At 36.3% G+C, this 19,173-nt stretch overlaps 5 protein-coding genes across 6 annotated transcripts; 2 read left to right on the top strand and 3 right to left on the bottom strand.

Moving 5' to 3' along the window:
• Positions 1–95: 95 nt before the first annotated feature.
• LOC145913513 (phosphatidylserine lipase ABHD16A-like) lies at positions 96–6,219 on the bottom strand. Its single transcript, XM_083001209.1, has 14 exons — positions 6,080–6,219; positions 5,729–5,852; positions 5,559–5,645; positions 5,410–5,498; positions 5,054–5,300; positions 4,946–4,986; positions 4,666–4,742; positions 4,406–4,589; positions 4,000–4,111; positions 3,823–3,939; positions 3,335–3,454; positions 2,118–2,291; positions 1,443–1,588; positions 96–1,202 (listed from the first exon to the last, which is right to left on the bottom strand). Exons 1-14 carry the CDS (start codon positions 6,161–6,163, stop codon positions 1,035–1,037), a joined length of 1,770 nt encoding a protein of 589 aa, XP_082857335.1. The 5' UTR covers positions 6,164–6,219; the 3' UTR covers positions 96–1,034.
• Positions 6,220–8,041: 1,822 nt separating this feature from the next.
• Positions 8,042–11,893, top strand: LOC145912950 (integrin alpha-1-like). The gene is made up of 11 exons (XM_083000419.1): positions 8,042–8,202; positions 9,040–9,122; positions 9,305–9,456; positions 9,737–9,848; positions 10,086–10,260; positions 10,411–10,483; positions 10,736–10,878; positions 10,945–11,050; positions 11,132–11,246; positions 11,410–11,492; positions 11,852–11,893. Exons 1-11 carry the CDS (start codon positions 8,042–8,044, stop codon positions 11,891–11,893), a joined length of 1,245 nt encoding a protein of 414 aa, XP_082856545.1.
• LOC145912952 (programmed cell death protein 5-like) lies at positions 11,209–13,340 on the bottom strand. 2 transcript variants are annotated; one of them, XM_083000421.1, is made up of 6 exons: positions 13,150–13,340; positions 12,910–12,956; positions 12,780–12,841; positions 12,615–12,706; positions 12,476–12,544; positions 11,209–12,419 (listed from the first exon to the last, which is right to left on the bottom strand). In XM_083000421.1, exons 1-6 carry the CDS (start codon positions 13,213–13,215, stop codon positions 12,381–12,383), a joined length of 375 nt encoding a protein of 124 aa, XP_082856547.1. In that variant the 5' UTR covers positions 13,216–13,340; the 3' UTR covers positions 11,209–12,380. The 2 variants fall into 2 exon arrangements, with proteins under 2 accessions (XP_082856547.1, XP_082856549.1); XM_083000423.1 differs by having other exon boundaries at positions 13,171–13,340.
• Positions 13,341–14,057: 717 nt separating this feature from the next.
• Positions 14,058–17,392, top strand: LOC145914516 (integrin alpha-1-like). The gene is made up of 11 exons (XM_083002337.1): positions 14,058–14,068; positions 14,549–14,631; positions 14,814–14,965; positions 15,232–15,343; positions 15,583–15,757; positions 15,906–15,978; positions 16,231–16,373; positions 16,440–16,545; positions 16,627–16,741; positions 16,907–16,989; positions 17,351–17,392. The coding sequence occupies exons 1-11, from the start codon at positions 14,058–14,060 to the stop codon at positions 17,390–17,392; spliced, it is 1,095 nt and encodes a 364-aa protein (XP_082858463.1).
• Positions 17,393–17,483: 91 nt separating this feature from the next.
• LOC145912951 (programmed cell death protein 5-like) lies at positions 17,484–18,838 on the bottom strand. Its single transcript, XM_083000420.1, has 6 exons — positions 18,640–18,838; positions 18,406–18,452; positions 18,276–18,337; positions 18,112–18,203; positions 17,973–18,041; positions 17,484–17,916 (listed from the first exon to the last, which is right to left on the bottom strand). The coding sequence occupies exons 1-6, from the start codon at positions 18,703–18,705 to the stop codon at positions 17,878–17,880; spliced, it is 375 nt and encodes a 124-aa protein (XP_082856546.1). The 5' UTR covers positions 18,706–18,838; the 3' UTR covers positions 17,484–17,877.
• Between the last annotated feature and the right edge of the window lie 335 nt (positions 18,839–19,173).

Genomic DNA, 19,173 nt, shown 5'->3' with positions numbered 1-19,173 from the left:
TCCTTCCTAAAGTTTTTTATTCAAACAACTCCATATAGTGTACACATTAGTGTCATGTACTTCGAAGGTAGCCTAATAATTGAACGATATAGAGGAATGTTAAATTTAAAATAATACCATAGCATGTCTATAGCGGAGTATATAAACTCTAATAACTGGTTGCAGCTTGCAGCATAGTATGCCATTTGCACCACAAGTATCACATACACGTAGTGGCAAACCGTGACGGGCGTTTTCCCAACATTTGTAAATAAAACAGTTGCTTCGTTGGGTGATTCAGAATACCCATCTCTAGGATGTAAAGGGCAAACAAACTATGTTTTTGGGTGGTTTCTAGCACATATTTGCCAAGATTGTGACGACATACAAAAGGTGCAGCCCAACCTTTTCAATGAGGCGTGGTTTTCCAGCACCCATCGAAAATTTTAAAACACAGCTTAGAATACGCTACGTAACAATTTTTCGTAACAATTTATTAGAATACGCTGTTGGCGCATTCTCAGCTTGTGCGATAGCTTGCGGCCTGTACACGGAACATCTCTGATTACATATTTTACAACACAGGAGAGAATCCAAATGGATAAATGTTTTACCGGATACCCAATAATGCATTGCATAGTTCTGCCTTTCTTGGTTGGGCGGCATATTCAAAACGGTGCCTACAGAATTTGGTTATTGTAAAATACAAAATTCTTTATGTTTAACTATGTTAAAATAAAATAGATGAATGTAAATTGTTCATATTTTCTCATGAGAAATGCAATTTAGACATGGCTAACACACTTATTAACATACAATAAACTCCCATAACGCTTAAAAAGATCCACAAAAACGACAAAATGCACGAAGCGAAATTATATTTCAAAATAGTTTGCTGAAACTAGCTTCCTTCACATATATCTGTACACTTCTTTGCATTGACGTTATACACAAGCGCATTTCACGCCTATGTTCGTAAAACAGAGACAGTATCACGACGAGTGAAGGACGAACAGCCAGGATATGCAGTGTGACATCACAATCAACGTGCTACGTCACAGGTTGGGGTTTCCCCCGACAACTTCGAAATCGCTTGACGAAGAAACGTCGCTGAGTGAGTGGGTTCGTGACACCAAAGACTCGACTTTCCAGGGCAGATGAAAATGTTCCCCAGGCAAAGGTGTGCAATGACTGGACGTGTAGTGGAGCATGTACTGGTTTGCCTGCAACGCAAGCAATAGAAAATTCCATCAATTTCGTAGCCCCATGGTCAAAAATGCATGTCACAACATCACAGTATAATACAACTCGTAAAACATGTATGGGAATCTCCCGACAGTCTTATGATAACAAACACTTGGTATCTGATTTTTTCTACAAGTTATCTAAGAGCAAACCTAAGTCACTTGTCTTTCTGTTCACTGTATAATTTAGTGAAGTTTGCTGGTTCGTGTGTGACTTACCAGGTGAAGAACCAGGCGGGTTTTTTGATCTGAAGCTAAGCCTTTGCCGATTAAAATAGGAAAGGACGATGAGTTCTCCCTCATGTAAGATTCGAGTAACACTTTGCACTCGTATGGGTCAACGGCATGCTGGTACAAGATGCTTTCTAAAACAAATTAACTACAAAGTTAGGAATAAATTACTTTTGGGTTTTAGATAACCTTTACTACAACACTGATTACAAATAAAAAAAAAACGTATAGGTATGTTTTGTGGCAGTGAACAAACAAGTTTTGTAGTCCATAACTAAAACCATGGCAACGTGAATTTGTTAACACAGTTTTCACAGGTCTCAAAATCTATTACGACACCGAACCGCCATGTGATTTCCAAGCGGGTTGTAACATTTCCAACATTCAAAGGTGCCGCGGGCTTTTTGTTATATTGCAATCATTTTTCACTATATAGTTTACTGGTAATGTAATGCTATATCAATGGCGCAATTGTTATTATGACATAAACCCCAGCCCATTTAGAATCAAACGAAAAAGCTGATAGCAGTATTCGTGGCGGTCGCTCGTTGCGTAACAGCCAATGGTGTCGAAAACGTTCACAAATTCCTCAGGGGTGTAGTATGTAAAAAGAAGGTTGTGTACCACCAGTCCAAGCCTTAAAAGGAAACGAACAACATTCACCCCTTTCTCCGTCTCCCGAGGCCTTTAACCAATTCCAGAGGGTTTGAGATTGTTCGTCAGTTCCAGGTTCATCTTCATTTGGTCGAACGGATTCAAAAAGTTCAGGAAAACGATGACGTAGAAATGACTCAAGGAGAAGATTTCCGAGGTTGCTTTGAACCTTGCCGACTCCATCTAAATATATGATTTCCGATTCAGAAAGCCCATTCTAGACTAACATGAAAAACTTAAAACTCTGCAGTTGGGACAAACACATGTTCAATTTTGCAACACTTTACCGAGGACAATCTACAGACAGCAGGAAATGCGCTGAAAGAAAATGCTTATTACAAAAATAGAAAACAAAACATTGGAATCGCAAAAAATGGTTAGGCCCATAAGCGTCGCTTCCTTTCTCCCAGGAAAGATCAGTCTAAACTGCAAAATATCAGGCTGCCTATCCTTGATTTGGAAAGTCTCCGTCGTTCTTTAAGATGATATACCCGCGATGGCAACCATTATCTTGCATCGTGCGATAGGTGCTCGCCTTGTGTTCCAATGTTTAAATTTGTGGCGTGCGGTTGTATAATCCTCACGAATTGAGACGGTTTATTCATTCAAGTAATATACCGAAGTTTCGGAATCCTGATTTCATTTGCCGAATCGGCGATAATTTTCGTATCTCGCGTGTCTTTTCTGCGTAATTGTGTATCACGCAATCTTACAAACTGCACTAAAACTAACAAGGAACAAACGACGCCTTATGATTGTTCAGTGATGTAACAAGAACTGTACTGTTATTTTTGCAATGTAAGTCCTGCCATTTAAGGTTGCTGAGCACATATCCTTTAAAAACGGGAGTCTGTATTGTTGGTTAAAGTATCGACGATTTGCACTCGCCCAGTACAAAATATTTGATACATTTGGAAACTACCAACGACGGCCAAGATAACTTTAAACCCAAAACACGAATAGGTTTTTGACGATCTGAAAGATAACGTAAAACGATTTTTAGCCGAACCGGATTTAGAGGACACGGTACATCACTAAAAAGCAAAAAGCCCGTAAAATGACTCGGCACTCACAAGACCAGTCTAATACGAATACGTCACAGAATCTATAGGACAAGCAATAATTTTACTTGGCCTAACCTTGAAACTTAAAAAATCGACGCCTTTGGTTAGGCCCTTTAGAAAACAGCTATATAATAGCCAGGATGTTTCTTTATTACTTCTTACCAATGTTCATAACTTCATCGCTTGTTCTTCTGATAAAAGACACGGGGCCAGTATACTTTTTCAGATTTTCACTGTTGTGTAAGTTTAGATAGTTGCGCACCGTGTAAGTCACCAGAGAACCTGAGAATTGCAATGCATTGTTAGTGGCCTTGTGACACCGGCGATACACAGTAGAACATACATGCCAATTTAAGTACCGAACTCATACAGATATATATCTTTTGTTCACAAGTTATTTTACTTAACGCAGTAATCCCAAATTGTAACAAAGCAAACCATGACGATTTTGTAAATCTTCAACAATCGTTCTACAACAATCAAAACGTCAGTAGCATGAAATTCTCGACTATTGCATTGGCTATTTAGTTTGTATTGAAAACCATGGTAAGTTGTTACAGAATATTAACCATTGATATCACTGACACATATAAAACACACCTTTACCATAATCAACAGACTTAAGCAGAATTGAACCATGACCCACTTACTTAAACTCTCTGGCATAAAGTTTTTTGCAAATGGCATAACATCATAAAAAGTGGAGTCCAAAATAATTCCCTGCACCTCTGGATACATGTTGGCAGCATTGATGACACTAAAGCAACCTAATGAGAACGTGTAACTTGTCAATATCTGGTTAAAAATCGATCACTAGTATATCATACCGATTGACCATCCAAACAATAGTATGTTTTCTGGTTGAAATCCCAACCTATGAATAGCATATTGCATCACAACATCTATTGCATTTCTTTCCGCCTCCGGAAAGGGTTTACCCTGCAAAATTTCACATAATAAATCTTCCAAGGTTGATAAAAAAATTAATCACTTGGTAGTTTGTATTTTTACAGATAGTGCAAATATTTAAATGCCCATTGATACCTAGGGTTGTTTCCATGTTATAAATATGGTTAAGAACGCCAAGTGTTTTGCCAAGCACACTCAAATGCATGCTTTCAAATGTGCTAGCTCACAAAAAGTGTAAAAACAAAATGTAGATTTGCAATGATTTACAGAAACACATAAGTCAAACTGGTCAATAAAGACTTGCTTGGTTGTGCAATAACTCACAGTGCTTCCTGCAAACCCAGGATGGTTCCAACCAAGAACTGAATACCCCAACTGGGTGGGTGTACACATGCACCCCACTTCATAAAACCCAGCATTGCCTTCACAACACACCACAAGTGTGTTGCCATGGGTACCTGGCAAATATGGACTGCTGCTATCTTGCTCATAGCGCTTTGGGTGATCTCTGTAACAACCATTAAAACACTTAAAAATAACATTGTTTAGTTTGGGTGTTTTCTTTAAATAGTAAATATATTTACCTAGCTCTTCGATCCAAAAACATTGTGTCAATCTTATTGCCATCGGAAGCAAGAAGTTTTGCTCTCAAACCATTTTGCTGCAAAATCCATGTTTTATTTCCAGTAGAAATATTAACAGTGTGGTTTAAAACTCATTTAATTTGTTAGAAAATATTTGTGTGCAACAAAAATACATCAGGGCGATAGCGCATCAATGCAATGTTTACAAAATAAATAAATATAGACCGAAAAAGATTACAATGATTGAAAAATAAATGATACAAAAAACAATTTTTCTAACCTCCTCAACCACTTTGTTTCTACTTTGCCTGAGTGCAGGTTCTATAACAAAAGCAACATGTTAGCACTCTAGTTAATAAGACTCTGTAACTAACTTTCAGCTTTATACCTAACATCATTCCCATTGTTACCATAGACCCAGGATACATAAGTCCAATTCCGATTGTGTGGGCAATCACATAGGCAGTGATTTCTTTAGGAATGCTAATGAAGGTGGTTTTGATTAAACCTGGGTCGCTGTTGCATGCTCTACCCCAGAATGTAGAGGCACTGTGTTGTTTTTTGTGTTCGACTTCATCAAAGCGAAAGTCAACCGGCCAATAGTGAAAATCAAAATCATAAGCTCTCAGTGTTTTCTGCAGGAAGCAAAATATGCTTTGTTCAGAATAATATATCAGATACGATTCAGTCACAAATTAGCCATCATGACAAAATTATTTTTAACATTTATGATCTATGGTAAACCTTAATTTGGCGATCCTTCGGATTTTTCCTAACCATTTCTAGAATATCCAAAAAGGACATATATTCTGGACATCTTTGGCGACCAAAGGCTGCACATTAAGATTGTTAATTTCTCGATAATTTGCCAAGAGGCAAAACTGAAGATTTACCTCTGATTACAAGCACAAAAAAGAGTGTAAATGCTGTGTAGCCAACCAGTTTTGTGGTTTCAAATGCTGATTCAATGCTAAAGTATCCTGAAATAAATTAAGTATATTGCCTTTTCGTCATGACAAAGCACCAATTGCAAATAAAACCAGATAATTTTGCAAAAAATTACCTCTTCTATAGAAGAAAATCGACCAAACAGGAGAAGTAAACCAAGCAACTTGTTTTGATATTGCGGCGATTTTTAATGCATATTGACTTTTTTCCATAAATGGATTCATAGGAAAATCATACGCCTGTTAAAATAATGCAAGACCAATTATTATAAATACAACCTATAACAAGTTATACAGTTTGTAAATTTATGTGATCATTCTTTACACATTAGAGTTGTTGTGTTTAAAACTATAAGTGATACTTATTATATTCTGTTTGATCAGATTTAAAAATTAAAAAAAAAATATTTAGCAGAAATGGGTAAGGTAGACCAAAGAAAGATTTCAGAATGTTCAAATTAACACACCTGGCGTCCATTTGGAGGTTTATGTACACGGTACACAGTGGGACCGAAAAGTAGAAGAAAAATGCGTTGAAAATAAGATCCCATCACCCACAAGACAGATATTTGTATATGTCTTACTTACAATCAATAACTTACTTCACTGCGTGACATCAGAGTGAACGCAACGGGGACTTTGAAACATAGAAATACTATGAGTGTGAACACTTTTATAGAGACCAACGGTCAAAATGTTGACAAAATACTGACTGCAAAAATGCTAAAGTATTCACATTTGGTCAGTAATTTTCTCCATTTTCCCACCCCAAAGGATGCAACAATGCTCAAGGTAAACACGAACTTCGGATACATTCTCGCCACTCCATGTCTATAGTCTTGTTGTATTGTGGTTTATCGTATTTTTAATGTTCATCAAGTGTTTGTGCGCATGGGAACACTACATTAGAAGACCACAAATCATGTATAGTGAAGTTGGCAAAATCTTTTTTATTGTATATTTTCAATAGATCCCACGATATTGATGGTGGGCTAATTTTGATGAGCTTTTTGATTTTAACCAATAAGTTTTTAGAAATCTTCGATGCTTTGTGTAGTTAGGAAAATAACGTTAATGTGCACAAATTTTGTTCTGCCTTTGATTGGTAACCCTACATTGCTCAAATGCTGGGTCGCCAATGTGCTTTTTTCAAAAGTACCAAAAAACACAAAATCAGATTGATTTGCGTTCTTATTTTTCTGTAATCGTAATTATTTTGATCAAATCGTAAGTTATTTGACGCAATCATGATGTATATTTTTAGACACACCAATGTCTCCAAAAAAGTTTTGACGAAATTAATAATAGCCTTCAAAGTAGGCCAAAGTGACTGAAATAATCAAAAATTCAGTAAGCGTGCTTATTTTTTTGGCCAAGGATCATGATTAACCCTGTGTTAATTTCAGCTTGTCACGCGCTACGTCATCACGGCATGTAAATGGCTTCCGTTCATGATAATTTTACTTGCACAATTGCTTGTGAACACCTTTGCATATTTTTGTCATATAATTTTAATGTACGTCATGTTAGTTTCACGAAACCACTGTTCAGTGTTCTGCATTTCACGACGTACATGCAAAATTTAAACCTCTATAGTAATTTAACCACTTTTGCTTCAGTGCGCTCATACCTTCTGAAACAAATGGCGGCTAAAAATGTGATTTAACTATATAATATGATTGGCCAGCAGTCACCAAAGAAAATCAACTTGAAACAGTAAAAAAGGAAACCACTGAGTATTGCATCGGTGAGCACAAATAACGTTATAACCGCGTACTGGAAAAAGTTCGTGTGCAATTTTTGAATTTTCTCCGACTAGCCTACGAGGAAGCGTCAATAATCGTCTGGGTGTAAAAATAAAAAAAATCCGTGACGATGAAGCGTGCTCATTACACGAAATTACATGATTACGAGTGTGGTGTTTTTATTTTGGGGCGATGCATGGTGCCGTCTGTCTGAAATCCACAGTCAGACCTTTTTAGTAGTTTTAGAAGGTCAATAGTCAGATATTTGTCTCACTCAATACCAGTTGTCAGTTAGCTAACTGAGAAAAAGTTTATAGCAGAAATCAGTGTTTTTGGGAAAAACATCAAAACCAAATTGGAAGTAGCTGAGTAAAGCCTTTTTAAATCAATCTGTTAGACAGCTCTTTGAAAGAACCAAAATGGAGAGTTGATAATCTGATGTAATGTTTGTAGTCTACGTTCAGTTTTGTATCATCAAAAATGTGTAGAAAGTGGTAACAAGTGGAGAGTCTAGATTTTTAGTGACGCAAAAGCCTAAAATAATCTTGTCGTTTTTTAAGAACTGTTTTTGTCAACAGTTAGGCTGCTAATCTATTACAGTGTATTGTTTACTGTTAAAGAAAACTACAAAACGAAAGGGAAACAAATTTAAAGAAAGGTTCATCTGCATACAAAGGGCGAATGATGCATCAAGCGTTCGCTATTTTCTTGGTACTAATTCACTATGGAATTGCTTTTAATGTTTCGCCAAGTCAAAAAGCTGAAGTACACCCGCCAAGTCCTTACCCACAAGGCGCCGATGTGCCAGCATATTTTGGATACAAGATACTTGTTGATAAATCAAAGTATGTTTAAAGTATTTTAATAAGCATTAATTAAATCATGGGATTGCCACAGAATCGCCCTAACCTTCCCAAAACATTTTATACGGACGTTTATGCAACGAATCTTCAGTAAAAATTGGACATCGCACTAATCAACCTTATCACATTTGCGAAACTAAATATTATTTTCAGCTACAATTTATATGTATATACATCATCCATCTTTCGTTCATCCAAGTCAAGGCATACACATTAAGGACGTTTAATGACATCCTGTTCCTAGCTAGATCACATCCATCATTTCTCTGCTACGTCATAATATGTCATCAAACTACGTACAATTCCACTTGGCACTCGAAAAATGGTGAAATTGTTCGTTTCGACTGCTTGTGTAATTTTCGATGTTGTAGAGGAAATCATAAACTGCGTCGTCATCAACTTCCTGTTGCAGAGGAATGTGTGTTAGTGTTACACAAGCCCCCATATCGCTCATAACACGACATAGAAGTTATTGTTAGCCTACTTATTCTAGCCCTTCTCACGCTTCCTGCGTAACATTTAAAACAAGTGATAACGTACAAGTAACCACTATTCGTTTGAAATTTGTAAAATCCAAACCTTAAAGTTTCTCTGACCCATTTTAACTAAATCAAAACAATACGTATTATTGCAAACTGAAAACTGTAAAATATTTTTTTGGGAAAAACTCCCACAAAGAAATCTGGTCCAAGTTTGTTGAAAATTTTCTCTTAGCCACTTTCAGCTGCAGATCAAAATAACTTTTCAAGAAAATACAAAATTTAGTGGAATGTATGCTAATATTTGAGGGTATGTGTCACACCACGTTGTATTTTGCAGACTACTCATCGGAGCCCCAAAAGTGGTTGACGCTGAAAATCTGATATTGCAAGCTGCATCAAATAGCAGTTCACCAACGCCTGGTACACTTTACGAATATTTGTACAAACAACTATGCATGCGACTTATGTGTCGGAATGTACAGAAAACAAATTTTCTTCAATAAAAAATAGGCTATAAGTTTGTCGAGATGTAAGAAAGGTTGTAAAACGCATGACGCACAAGAAGCTTTTTTTCCAAATGAACTTAATTACTTTTATCGCAGCCAAGGGTGGAATTTTTAACTGCGGCGCAACATCTCTATTTTCAACAACAAATACTTCGAACAGCAACTGTGCATCGATCAGCAACCCAAGTTCTACACCTGGAGATTCTTTCGGGCAAATCATAGGCAGAAGTCCAAGTGGAGCTCTGGCGGTAAGTGAGGATCGATATATTTTTGTTGTTTAGGTCTAGGGTGCCTATCAAATGTAAGTGGTTACTTTTCATATGGTGCTTCTCCGCCACTTTTCTTCACATTATACAAGCTTTCAAAATTCAGCAGTAGACTTTAATCAAATGTGGGCGAACAAATGAACCCTACAAAAAAGTACTTTTGTGAGATTTTTGTTGTAACGGGTCGTTGTACATGTAACAGCAACTCGATGACGAAACTATTTTTGGCACAATATCACAAATGCAATTGTTCGTGTTTTAGGCATGCTCCCCGGCCAAAGTGCAACATTGTACATCTGCCAATTACATGCCCGGTTATTGTTACAATCGTGTGAATTCTGGATGGCTAACTGATCAAAAAACATCCGGCACAAGTAAGATATTGAAAGCAGAATACTGCAAATAATTTTGGTTATCGTTAAAAATTTACATATACTCGCAGACAAAAGTTTTTTTTCAAAAACAAATTCAAGTCAAAATATGCTTGAAATTCATAATCACCAACAAGAGTTTATAGTAGGCCTACAAGGAATACAAACCAGCATTGTGCAATAAAATTTTGGGCCCAGTTTTTGTTCATGTAAGATTATCGTGTAGCCTTTTTTGCGCAGCATGTTCGGTACTGAAAATTGACTTGTTTCTGCTCCTTGATGGATCTTACTCAGTTGGAATGACCAACTTTCGACGAATTCAAGCATGGACTAAAGATGTTGTATCCAACTTTGAGTTGGGTAGCGGGAACACTCAAGTCGGTGTAATCGAATATTCAAAGTATTATAAATCCCAGTAAGTGCCTTTTGTAAAATTCAACCAAACGTTATAACGTCGAAAGAATTAACTTGTAAAAGAATTCGTTTTATTTTTAAATGCAGTTGGTTTGCATATAGCTTGATAGAAATCGTACACTGATCAATATTAAAAGGTTATTGCTTGCAGAGACGACTTGAAACAGAGTGCCATCAAAACGTACGTTAAACTTGGTGAATGCCGGGATCACATTTGTTTTAACGTAAGTAAAATACTGTTAAACACCTGTACAACATCAAATTTGCACTGCTGTATTTATTCTCAAATAAGATATATCAAAGAACATTTTTTAACAAAACAAGGAAAAAAATGTATACCGTCAACAAAAGGCAAATCTTAATGCAAAAAAACATCAAATCCAAATTATCCTTTTTTTGCATTCGGTAGTAGCCTATATATTTCATTTGAAATATTTTGTCCCTTCATTTATCACAACTTATCCAAAAATTTCCAGGACAAAGTTGACGGAATGTTTTGGTTTCGATCTCAAACTGATACGTCAAAGGCGCTTAACATAACAGTGAAAAACTTCATGCTTTCCAATCGTTTTGACGATCCATCCGTCGCAAAGGTGTTGGTTCTTCTCACCGATGGGGCGTAAGTAATTGGAGCGCATCCCCGTGCCAAGGGATGTGTTGCTTGCTAACAATAATATGCTCGTAGATCGACGGACCATAAATATTTGAAGGATACGACTAACTACGTGCGTTCTCTCGGTATCACAACATTCGCAGTTGGGGTGGGGGATGCTGACGTCAACGAACTTAAGGTAGGCGGAATGTTAAAATGATTGTTTTTCTGTTAAAACTGGATGCACTGCGTGAACTTACTATGACCCAATTGTTTGCAGACGATTGCAACAGGAACAAATTCCAACGACCGAGTTTATTACGTATCAAACTTTACCGATCTTGACAGTGTGGTTGGTTCACTTCGAACTGAAATCAGAAAGCTTAGTCTTGAAGGTGATACATTTGTGTGGTTTGTTTTTACTTCGTCATAGTTTCTTACTTAATAGTTTACATTCCTGAGACAAGTAGGTATGCGATTTTAAGTTATTACCCAAATATTGACACCGATTAACTACCAAGAAAATTAAATCAAATATTTTGTTTGTATTGTTGCTAGGCGACGTTGCGGTCAATAGCAGCAGCTCTTTTGATGTGGAAATGGGAGAGTACGGCTCTTCAATCCATTACAGCACGCAAGGGGTAAGTACATAGAAAACTTTAGAAAGATCAGAGCTTATGCTGTGTGTGTGCGTATGACTGACTGTGTACGATTGCTGGGTCGTGAAATGCTTGTGGCGCATGGGGTGCTTTGATAGTCAGGCCAAGTATCAAGAACAAAAAAGGAATCAAGATCAGCGGTTCACGTTTCGGTGAGTACTGTTTTTCAATAAAATTGATAAAATATTATTAGTGGAGTTATTTTCTACGATAATCCATGCGGTGGTTATATCATTTTACAAAAATCAGTGAAGTATATACTGTGTTACACCAATAAAAATATCATAAAACAAAAAAATACCACATTGCAGGAATGAAAGGAATTTTAGGAGGACATTCAGATTTCAAGACGTTTGTGGAAGATTTATGTAAACTTGGTGTAATTTGTATGTCAATAAAATCTTTTGTCAACTCACATCACACGTACATATAATAATTTTTTTTTTAATTTAATGACACATTTAGTGAAAACGGATACATCCAGAATGCCCCATGCGTAGTACTGACAGTAATAGCACACACATGCAAGAAGTTGCAAACAATATCAAAAGGAAGCCTGTGCCTCTTTTAACATCCAGATAAGTTACTGCACAATCAAAGCAATCTTTTTTCATCATCATATATGTTTTCAGGTAGATCCCATTTAACTGTGTGAAGATTTAAAGGAAAAGAAGTGAAAAATTCACTTCAAATAAAATGCTGCTGAGGACTTTTGGCCATGATACCAAACACAGATTAAAAGAAATTATCCACAAAATAGATAGACATTAACATGCAATTTCTTGTTTTTGCTTGTGTGTGTTAAGCCTCTGAACCTCAGGAAAACACTGCTTTCAATAGTATTGTAAAAGAAACTTCAAATAAAGAGTTTCAGTCAGAATCAGAATCCATCACTCTCCGCCTTTCAAACTAACAAGAAAAATACAGTTAAGTAAGTAACTAAATTAACTTTGAGTCACACGAACCTTAACAGTGGTTTTAGATTGTTTGTTGCTGACTTGCTCCAACAAACCGATAAGCTGTGGTTCAGACATCTAAAATAACAGTTTTACTCTAAGTAAAGGGCACAGAAGTTCAGAGATGTTAAAATAAAACATACTAAACCTTTTCTCCAATTTGTCCCCTTTGCGCCATTTGAACCAAAATTGCTTCTATTTGCTTGGCCTTTTCAGGTTTTACTAACGCAATGCTGTTTACTGTAAAAGAAATATGACACAGATTCATGACACCATTAAGAATTAAATACCCATTGTATAATAAAGCACTCACATCTTGCTCTTGCATCTTGACTTAGAATCTGGGATAGCATTCCGTTGACCACCTCCTGTTGTCTTTTTAATTACAAAACATGAACACAATTTAATTACAAACAGCAACACACATTATACTGAAATCATACCTTTGCATGGCTTCCTGTTTCTGTTTTTGTTGTTCTGGATTTGCTCCCTGAAATAAATATGCCTTTTAAGAAAAGTCATTTTGACTGAAGTAATTTTTACCAACGAAGTCATTGCAACGATAGACATTGTAGGTGGGACTTAACTGTATTGTTAGCCATATGTTAAAATTTCAGTAATATACGTTATAAAATAAACATGGACCACAAAGGCAACATTAAGTAATAAACATTAAAACAAACCCTATATTGCGATTGTAGTACCTGCATGCGTTGAGCACGGAACGCTGACAATTTTTCGTCTGCCATTTTTCATGGATTTTATATATGTAAGGTGCATTTGCTTTCTTCCTGTTTTTTTGGCCTTGAGCAACGTTCCGTTAACTGTTATTCTCTGTGATATTTTCTTACTATCAGTTCAAACTATTGTCATCCTGGCAGACTCCGAATATGTTTCATCGAAAAAAGAGTTCCGCATCAATGATCATCATTTCACGAGATGGTTTATAAGATACAAACGTGTTTGTTCTGCCTATAAATCACAGTACGTCTAATTATTTCAACCAAAATCAAACTGAACGGTTAGTACACACAAATTACTGGCAGCAAATCCCACATTTTATATCAGAGGGGCTACAAACATCATCGATTTTACGTATATCACTAAGGGGGGTATACGTCACATTCAACCGCGTGCCAAACTACTTTCCGCCCCCTATAAATTTTTTAAAATCTCTGCATCTGTCAAGTATCTAGTGCTTATTAACGGGAAAGTAATTAAAATCGGTACAAATCCCAGGTATTCCATTAGCATCACTTCAAACACAGGCGATTTTGCGTGTTTTGCTAAGTGGGGGTACGTCACATTCAACGGCGTGCCAAACTACTTTCCGCCCCCTATAATTTTTTTTAAATCTCTGCATCTGTCAAGTATCTAGTGCTGATTAACGGGAAAGTAATTAAAATCGGTACAAATCCCAGGTACTCCATCAGAATGACTTCAAACACAGGCGATTTTGCGTGTTTTGCTATAGGGGTACGTCACATTTAACCGCGTGACATCCTGTTCCTACCTAAATCACATCCATCATTACTCTGCTACGTCATAATATGTCATCAAACTACGTACAATTCCACTTGGCACTCGAAAAATGGTGAAATTGTTCGTTTCGACTGCATGCGTAATTTTCGATTTTGTCAAGGAAATCATGAACTGCGTCGTCATTAACTTCCTGTTGCAGGGGAATGTGTTACACAAGCCCCCATATCGGTCATAACCCGACATAGAAGTTATTGTTAGCCTACTTATTCTAGCCCTTTTCACGCTTCCTGCGTAACATTTAAAACAACAGTGATAACGTACAAGTAACCACTATTCGTTTGAAATTTGTAAAATCCAAACCTTAAAGTTTCTCTGACCCATTTTAACTAAATCAAAACAATACGTATTATTGCAAACTGAAAACCGTAAAATATTTTTTTGGGAAAAACTCCCACAAAGAAATCTGGTCCAAGTTTGTTGAAAATTTTCTCTTAGCCACTTTCAGCTGCAGATCAAAATAACTTTTCAAGAAAATACAAAATTTAGTGGAATATATGCTAATATTTGAGGGTATGTGTCACACCACGTTGTATTTTGCAGACTACTCATCGGAGCCCCAAAAGTGGTTGACGCTGAAAATCTGATATTGCAAGCTGCATCAAATAGCAGTTCACCAACGCCTGGTACACTTTACGAATATTTGTACAAACAACTATGCATGCGACTTATGGGTCGGAATGTACAGAAAACAAATTTTCTTCAATAAAAAATAGGCTATAAGTTTGTCGAGATGTAAGAAAGGTTGTAAAACGCATGACGCACAAGAAGCTTTTTTTCCAAATAAACTTAATTACTTTTATCGCAGCCAAGGGTGGAATTTTTAACTGCGGCGCAACATCTCTATTTTCAACAACAAATACTTCGAACAGCAACTGTGCATCGATCAGCAACCCAAGTTCTACACCTGGAGATTCGTTCGGGCAAATCATAGGCAGAAGTCCAAGTGGAGCTCTGGCGGTAAGTGAGGATCGATATATTTTTGTTGTTTAGGTCTATAGGGTGCCTTTCGAATGTAAGTGGTTACGTATCATATGGATACATATCACATTATACAAGCTTACAAAATTCAGCAGTGGACTTTAATCAAATGTAGGCGAACAAATGAACCCTACAAAAAAGTATTTTTGTGAGATTTTTGTTTTAACGGGTCGTACATATAACAGCAACTCGAAGACGAAACTATTTTGGGCACAACATCACAAATGCAATTGTTCGTGTTTTAGGCATGCTCCCCGGCCAAAGTGCAACATTGTACATCTGCCAATTACATGCCCGGTTATTGTTACAATCGTGTAAATTCTGGATGGCTGACTGACCAAAAAACATCCGGCACAAGTAAGATATTGAAAGCAGAATACTGCAAATAACTTTGGTTATATCGTTAAAAGTTTTTCTATACTCGCAGACAAAAGTTTTATTCAAAAACAAATTAAAATTAAAAATATGCTTGAAATTCATAATCACCAATAAGAATTTATAGTAGGACTACAAGGAATACAAACCAGCATTGTGCAATCAAATATTGGGCATAGTTTTTGTTCATGTAAGATTATCATGTAGCCTGTTTTGCGCAGCATGCTCGGTACTGAAAATTGACTTGTTTCTGCTCCTTGATGGATCTTACTCAGTTGGAATGACCAACTTTCGACGAATTCAAGCATGGACTAAAGATGTTGTATCCAACTTTGAGTTGGGTAGCGGGAACACTCAAGTCGGTGTTATCGAATATTCACAATATTACGAATCCCAGTAAGTGTCTTTTGTCACATTCAACCAAACATTATAACGTCGAAAGAATTAACTTGTAAAAGGATTCGTTTTATTTTTAAATGCAGTTGGTTTGCATAGCTTGGTAGAAATCGTAAACTGATCAATATTAAAAGGTTATTGCTTGCAGAGACGACTTGAAACAGAGTGCCATCAAAACGTACGTTAAACTTGGTGAATGCCGAGATCACATTTGTTTTAACGTAAGTAAAATACTGTTAAACACCTGTACAACATCAATTTTGCACTGCTGTATTTATTCTCAAATAAGATATATCAAAGAACATTTTTTAACAAAACAAGGAAAAAAATGTATACCGTGAACAAAAGGCAAATCTCAATGCAAAAAAACATCAAATCCAAATTATCCTTTTTTTGCATTCGGTAGTAGCCTATATATTTCATTTGAAATATTTTGTCCCTTCATTTATCACAACTTATCCAAAAATTTCCAGGACAAAGTTGACGGAATGTTCTGGTTTCGATCTGAAACTGATACGTCAAGGGCGCTTAACATAACAGTGAAAAACTTCATGCTTTCCAATCGTTTTGACGATCCATCAGTCGCAAAAGTGTTGGTTCTTCTCACCGATGGGGCGTAAGTAATTGGAGCGTATGCTGCTGCCAAGAGGTGCATTGCTTGCTAACAATAATATGCTCGTAGATCGTCGGACCATGACTATTTGGAGGATACGACTAACTACGTGCGTTCTCTCGGTATCACAACATTCGCAGTTGGGGTGGGGGATGCTGACGTCAACGAACTTAAGGTAGGCGGAATGTTAAAATGATTGTTTTTCTGTTAAAACTGGATGCACTGCGTGAACTTACTATGACCCAATTGTTTGCAGACGATTGCAACAGGAACAAATTCCAACGACCGAGTTTATTACGTATCAAACTTTACCGATCTTGACAGTGTGGTTGGTTCACTTCGAACTGAAATCAGAAAGCTTAGTCTTGAAGGTGATACATTTGTGTGGTTTGTTTTTACTTCGTCATCGTTTCTTACTTATAATAGTTTACATTCCTGAGACAAGTGGGTATGCGATTTTAAGCTATTACCCAAATATTGACACCGATTAACTACCAAGAAAATTAAATCAAATATTTTGTTTGTATTGTTGCTAGGCGACGTTGCGGTCAATAGCAGCAGCTCTTTTGATGTGGAAATGGGAGAGTACGGCTCTTCAATCCATTACAGCACGCAAGGGGTAAGTGTATAGAGAACTTTAGAAAGATCAGAGTTTATGCTGTGTGTGTGCGTATGACTGACTGTGTACGATTGCTGGGTCGTGAAATGCTTGTGGCGCGTGGGGTGCTTTGATAGTCAGGCCAAGTATCAAGAATAAAAAAGGAATTAAGATCAGCGGTTCACGTTTCGGTGAGTACAGTTTTTCAATAAAATTGATAAAATATTATTAGTGGAGTTATTTTCTACGATAATCCATGCGGTGGTTATATCATTTTACAAAAATCAGTGAAGTATATATATACTGTTACACCAATAAAAACATCATAAAACAAAAAAATACTACATTGCAGGAATGAAAGGAATTTTAGGAGGACATTCAGATTTCAAGACGTTTGTGGAAGATTTGTGTAAACTTGGTGTAATTTGTATGTCAATAAAATCTTTTGTCAACTCACATCACACGTACATATAATAATTTTTTTTTAATTTAATGACACATTTAGTGAAAACGGACACATCCAAAATTCCCCTTGCGTAGTACTGACAGTAATAGCACACACATGCAAGAAGTTGCAAACAATATCAAAACGAAACCTGGGCCACTGTCAACAGCCAGATGCAAGTTACTGCACAAACAAAGCAATCTTTTTTCATCATCATATATGTTTTCAGGTAAATCACTTTTAACTGTGTGAAGATTTTTAAAAAAAGAGAAAAGTATACTTTAAATAAAATGCTGCCAAGGTCTTTTGGCCATGATACCAAACATAGATTAAAGGTGATTGTCCACAAAAGAGATAGACATTAACATGCAATTTCTTGTTTTTGCTTGTGTGTGTTAAGCCTCTGAACCTCAGGAAAACACTGCTTCCAATAATATTGTAAAAGAAACTTCAAATAAAGGGTTTCAGTCAGAATCAGAATCCATCACTCTCCGCCTTTCAAACTGACAAAAAAATTACAGTTAAGCAGGTAACTATCTTAACTTTGAGTCACACGAACCTTAACAGTGGTTTTCGATTGTTTGTTACTGACTTGCTCCAACAAACCGATAAGCTGTGGTTCAGACATCTAAAATAACAGTTTTACGCTAAGTAAAGGGCACAGAAGTTCAGAGATGTTAAAATAAAACATACTAAACCTTTTCTCCAATTTGTCCCCTTTGCGCCATTTGAACCAAAATTGCTTCTATTTGCTTGGCCTTTTCAGGTTTTACTAAAGCAATGCTGTTTACTGTACAGAAATATGACACAGATTCATGACACCATTAAGAATTAAATACCCTTTGTATAATAAAGCACTCACATCTTGCTCTTGCATCTTGACTCAGAATCTGGGATAGCATTCCATTGACCATATCCTGTTGTCTTTTTAATTACAAAACATGAACACAATTTAATTACAAACAGCAACACACATTATACTGAAATCATACCTTTGCATGGCTTCCTGTTTCTGTTTTTGTTGTTCTGGATTTGCTCCCTGAAATAAATATGCCTTTTAAGAAAAGTCATTTTGACTGAAGTAATTTTTACCAAAATTGCAACGATGGACGTTGTAGGTGGGACTTAACTGTATTGTTAGCCATGTGTTAAAATTTCAGTAATATACGTTATAAAATAAACATGGACCACAAAGGCAACATTAAGTAATAAACATTAAAACAAACCCCATATTGCGATTGTAGTTCCTGCATGCGTTGAGCACGAAACGCTGCCAATTCGTCGTCTGCCATTATTTTTCAAGGATCGTAAGTATATAATATATATTTTGCTTTCTTCCTGTTTTTTGGCCTTGAGCAACGTTCCGTTAACTTTTATTCTCTGTATTATTTTCTTACTATCAGTTCAACGTGATCGCAATTTACAAAACAGTTGACTCATCGAAATCTTACGCACAACAAATATTGAAATACCATCAAGACAGGAAAGGACAATAATTATTGTGTCGAAAATAACGAGTGTACAAAAAATACCTTTTTTCGACTGTCAAAAGTACGTGATTTAAATTTTATTTGTTTTTTAGCAAATGTATTTCCTTAGAAGTATATGATTTTTTTTACTCTTCTTTTACACCCATTAACATTCAAAATTTAAGTTCAAAGTCTAAAAAATAAATAAATAAAATAACAAAAATGAAACGTGGTGCTACAACGTTTACCGTAATTTCCTATTTAATATTTTATTTCTGATTTGTTGCTTAG

The sequence above is a fragment of the Ascidia mentula genome, chromosome 9 (assembly GCF_947561715.1).
Source record: "Ascidia mentula chromosome 9, kaAscMent1.1, whole genome shotgun sequence".
NCBI classification, from domain to species: Eukaryota; Metazoa; Chordata; class Ascidiacea; order Phlebobranchia; family Ascidiidae; genus Ascidia; species Ascidia mentula.
Note: the sequence above shows the minus strand (reverse complement) of the source record. Positions and strands in the feature narration are given on the sequence as shown.

Bases quoted from the DNA above. Each gene is read 5' to 3' on its own strand.
- LOC145913513 (XM_083001209.1), bottom strand. From the start codon at position 6,163: ATGGGATCTTATTTTCAACGCATTTTTCTTCTACTTTTCGGTCCCACT. The intron at 5,646-5,728 runs GTAATTTTTTGC...AATTTATTTCAG, and splicing joins GATTTTCTTCTATAGAAGAG to GATACTTTAGCATTGAATCA. The intron at 2,292-3,334 runs GTAAGAAGTAAT...TCATATATTTAG, and splicing joins CGATGAAGTTATGAACATTG to ATGGAGTCGGCAAGGTTCAA.
- LOC145912950 (XM_083000419.1), top strand. From the start codon at position 8,042: ATGCATCAAGCGTTCGCTATTTTCTTGGTACTAATTCACTATGGAATT. The intron at 9,457-9,736 runs GTAAGTGAGGAT...TTCGTGTTTTAG, and splicing joins GTCCAAGTGGAGCTCTGGCG to GCATGCTCCCCGGCCAAAGT. The intron at 10,261-10,410 runs GTAAGTGCCTTT...TATTGCTTGCAG, and splicing joins TCAAAGTATTATAAATCCCA to AGACGACTTGAAACAGAGTG.
- LOC145912952 (XM_083000421.1), bottom strand. From the start codon at position 13,215: ATGGCAGACGAAAAATTGTCAGCGTTCCGTGCTCAACGCATGCAGGTA. The intron at 12,842-12,909 runs GTATGATTTCAG...GTAATTAAAAAG, and splicing joins AAACAGGAAGCCATGCAAAG to ACAACAGGAGGTGGTCAACG. The intron at 12,420-12,475 runs GTTCGTGTGACT...TTTTCTTGTTAG, and splicing joins AATCTAAAACCACTGTTAAG to TTTGAAAGGCGGAGAGTGAT.
- LOC145914516 (XM_083002337.1), top strand. The intron at 16,742-16,906 runs GTGATACATTTG...TATTGTTGCTAG, and splicing joins CAGAAAGCTTAGTCTTGAAG to GCGACGTTGCGGTCAATAGC. The intron at 16,990-17,350 runs GTAAGTGTATAG...GAGGACATTCAG, and splicing joins TCCATTACAGCACGCAAGGG to ATTTCAAGACGTTTGTGGAA.
- LOC145912951 (XM_083000420.1), bottom strand. From the start codon at position 18,705: ATGGCAGACGACGAATTGGCAGCGTTTCGTGCTCAACGCATGCAGGAA. The intron at 18,204-18,275 runs GTGAGTGCTTTA...ATTTCTGTACAG, and splicing joins TCAAGATGCAAGAGCAAGAT to TAAACAGCATTGCTTTAGTA. The intron at 17,917-17,972 runs GTTCGTGTGACT...TTTTTTTGTCAG, and splicing joins AATCGAAAACCACTGTTAAG to TTTGAAAGGCGGAGAGTGAT.